The following is a 4,183-nucleotide window of genomic DNA, read 5'->3' as shown; positions in this document are numbered from 1 at the left end:
ATATTTAAAAGTTTTATATTAAGTATTCGTCCGAGCTTCGGAAAGGTTCTAATAAAAATAAACTTTATGCTACGTATTGCTGACGCATAAGTTATATCTTTGCCACAAATATAAAACTTGTTTGTTGGATCTCTTATAGAATCGATCTTCATTCCGTAAATACATAAGGCAATGACATCGTTCGTATATCTATCGAAGATATCTTTCATATTAATGTCACTTTTATAGGCTGGTAATGTTGACATCAATTCAGCAAAATCCGCAGCATGTTTCGACATAAAAGTAAACATAATTTTCATCTTACTAGAGGTAAAGAACGGAGATAGTAATTTTCTTACGTGCCGCCACTTTGTGTTTTGCAGACCAAACAGACTCTGTGAAAGCACATAGTCATTAGCATCAATGAAAGTGGGATTATTGATAAACGTATCGAAATTCTTGACAACATCCTTGATCACTTCCAGATCACGGAGCATAAGAACTGGCTTCATTGTAGCATAAAGTCCAATGTATTTTGCGTCTCGATTTAAATTGTATATTTTTCTGGTGAAATCGACAAATGACATTCGGCGAAATATAATTGGTGCCATGGCACCTAATATTGGAATAGATGGTATGTGAATAATACCATGTCTTTTAAAAAAGTTAAACTTTCTAAACAGATAATAAATAACGAGAATGCTAATCATGATTGATAACACTGACATCGACCAATATTCCATGATAAATATGACTCGAAAACTTTATTAGAATTAGAATGATACTTATTAAAGTTCAACAAAACTATTCGCGAAGAGATTGATAAAATATATAGCAGACTAGCAATGTTATTGATATCAACAATTAAAAGCGACTGTCTGCACATTTCCAGCACCTGTTTTATATCTTTACATTTTTTTTTAAATCCACGTTTAGTTATTAAGTACATTAATTATACAACTAAACGTGGATTTTTCTAATCCCAAGCTCTGTATATGTGGTATTGCAGATTAATGGAGAACCTACGAGATAAGAGAGGGAAAAAATATGTCTAGAAGAAGGGATGAGGAAAGAAGTAATTATTATGTGCGGAGCACAGAAGGTCAAATTCAAGTCTGAGTCAATATTTCTGAGCCGCTTGCAGCATTTTTTTCTTTCTTTATTAGCATAAAGAGAGCGTAGATGGATACATACGCATGCGTAAGTATACACGGATATGGACCCATTACATATATACATATTTGCTTACGCCCCCTTCATGCTAATAATTGTAGTAGCAAGCGGCCCGGAATTTGCACTGGTCTAAGTCTAAAAGTGGGCTCGAAACACGGTGTAGGAAAACTCATAGAAAATCTGACAAATGTAATTTTAGTATCACGCCTTGGGAAAAGTTGGAAGTATTGTATGTCACATGATCATAGGTCACAGATATATATATATATATTGGGTATGGGAAAAAGTTCGTGGCGATTTTTTAATAAAATTAAAGTTTTTCTTAGAGTATTGAAATCAATTTATTTAAACCAAATATGCTCCATTATTTTCTATAATATTTTGCCATTTTTGGGGCAGAGCCATAATTCCATCGCGATAGAATTTCTGTGGTTTCTGATTGAAAAACTGCTTCAAGTGATTTTCACAGGCCTCTTTTGAAGCTAGTTTTACATCATTAAGAGAGTTCTGTAGAGACCTAAACAAATGATAGTCTGAGGGTGCTATGTCAGGACTATAGGTGGATGCATTAAAACTTCCCGGCCAAGCTCTTGCAATTTTTGCCGAGTTATCAAAGATGTGTGTGATCGAGCGTTGTCGTGATGGAAGACGACACTTCTCTTATTGATTAATTCTGGCCGTTTCCTCTCAATTGCTTGTTGTAATCTCTGCAGTTGTTCACAGTAGAGTTCGGAATTAATTGTTTGATTGGACGATAATAGCTCATAATGAACGATTCCCTTCCAGTCCCACACATCACCTTCTTCCTCGTCAATCCAGGTTTTGCGATTGCTTGTGCCTTCTCTCCTTTCTTTATCCACGATTTTTTTCTAGTTGGATTGTCGTAAGTGATCCATTTTTCATCACCAGTTATCATTCTCTTCAGAAATGGCTCAATTTCATTCCGTTTCAGTAGCGTATCACAAATGTTAATTCGGTTCATCATGTTCCTAACACTCAACTCGTGAGAAACTCAAACATCGAGCTTCTTTTTATATCTAGCTTTATGTAAATGATTTAAAATTGTTTTGTGGTCATGCTTAGTTCCCTGGCAATCTCCACAGCTTGCTCACATGCTTATCACGCTCGACTTTTACCATTTCATCGGACTTTTCAGTCGACCGGAGCGAGGTTCATCTTTCACATCGAAATATATATATCTTATAATAACTTTTTTATTAATATCAATCATTAATAAAATTTTATTATTGTATAATGGCAATCTCTACAATCATTAGATTTCGCCACGTTATCCTGATATAACCCTTTGATTACAAATATATAAAGAAAAGATGCTTCAGAATTACGTACTAAAAAGTCTTATCGTAGATGTGTTTACTTTATACTCTTATACATGCTGTTTATAGAATTTGTTCTTCTTTCAACTATGTTTTGCATTTTTATATTATATACTCAAATAATTTAAATAAAGAAAATTAGGAATCATTGTGTGAAAAATATGATCTTTATCCATTATTTCAATACAAAAAAGATTTAATTTTTTTATGCTGCTAGCAGAGCATTCATTCTTAAATAAGCAATCTCAGATATCATTATTCTGTTTGTGTTGTTTGCAGTTTTTGCATTTAACATCTTCGCTTTCTCTTTCCTCAACATCTGGTATCTATTTATCTCACTTTGAGTGCAAACATTTTTGGATATTTTAAACAACGCAAATAGACCTAATGTGTTTTTTTAGATGCCCAATTTTATTCGAAATATTATTTACAGATTTAAGTTGTTAAGCTTTATAATTATATTAAAAGTCTATAATAGAATATAAATTGCTTGTTATGATTAAATAATAATTTAATAACATGAAATGATATTTTTATAATAATATTTACGAATAATATCTACAAATACTATCTATAATAATTATTAGTATGTCAATACGAATTTTTTTTTGTAGATATATAAAAATTTGATAACAAATAGCTAATTTAATTATGATTAATATATAAAAAGCAATAGATTATGAGTGAATATTGTAAATGTAAAAATATCAAAAAGTAAACTACTGCAAAAATATAATTATTGCGTTTTGATTTTTTAATACATTACCATATAAATAAAAATTAAATAAAATAAAAACGATTAAATAAAAAAAAACATTTTATCTATCATTATTCAATAACTTCATTTTTTTTGTAATAGATAAAGAATCTACTAATGTGATATATGTACATTATCTAATATTTTCAGTTTTGCACAATTTATTAAAGAGACGTATATGAGTCGAAAAGTCATACAAAAATTGACAAACTGTAATTATATAATTGGAAAAATTGTAGATTACATGTTTAATATAAATTATGCAAATCAGAAACAATGTCTTTAGTGTCAAATAATTCATTTATTATGACATATCATTGAAAAATCTCTCAAGAATAAAATAACGTTAAGAAATTTAATTTTTCATGAATTACATGGATTCACAACAGAAATAATGCGAATCAATAATTTGCGAAATTTTTCTTAAACAATGAGTTTATAAGTTAAATACAGACTTTATAAAATATGCACTTACATCACGTCTTAAATAAATATTTCATGTATGTATTATACGATATACGAGAGATTCTCCTAATTAAACTAAGTAAATCTGGTTCTTTTTAAATTGATTTGAATTCTATGCAAAATTTGATATATGTAATAAATATATTCATATTCTCTTATTTTAAATAATATTCAAATTTGTTATTCTTCGATATTGTTGTTTAATACAAAGTTAAATTCAAATGTTGTAACAAAAATTAAGTATGTCATTTAATAATGTCAGATTTAAATGTAAATATTTCTAAAGATAAAAAATGTATAGCTGGCACAAAAATTGTTTACAAAATATATATTATATGTAATACAAATTGCAATTATTATGTGTATACATTTTATTTTACTTCAATAAAAGTATTGTACAATACATACTACTTTGCACTATAATAACATGAGAAATGTTGAATAATAACATAAATTGCATAATAAATAAGAA

General features: G+C 29.0%; 1 protein-coding gene across 1 annotated transcript; it reads right to left on the bottom strand.

The window, feature by feature from the left end:
• Nucleotides 1-8: 8 nt before the first annotated feature.
• On the bottom strand, nucleotides 9-650 carry LOC108694657 (cytochrome P450 9e2-like; the record flags this gene model as incomplete). Its single annotated transcript, XM_018204265.1, has 1 exon — nucleotides 9-650. A coding segment is annotated over exon 1 (582 nt), but the record flags the coding sequence as incomplete, so codon positions are not given.
• Nucleotides 651-4,183: the final 3,533 nt, after the last annotated feature.

This window comes from Atta colombica, unplaced genomic scaffold (genome assembly GCF_001594045.1).
Source record: "Atta colombica isolate Treedump-2 unplaced genomic scaffold, Acol1.0 scaffold121, whole genome shotgun sequence".
In the NCBI taxonomy this organism is placed as follows: Eukaryota; Metazoa; Arthropoda; class Insecta; order Hymenoptera; family Formicidae; genus Atta; species Atta colombica.
Note: the sequence above shows the minus strand (reverse complement) of the source record. Positions and strands in the feature narration are given on the sequence as shown.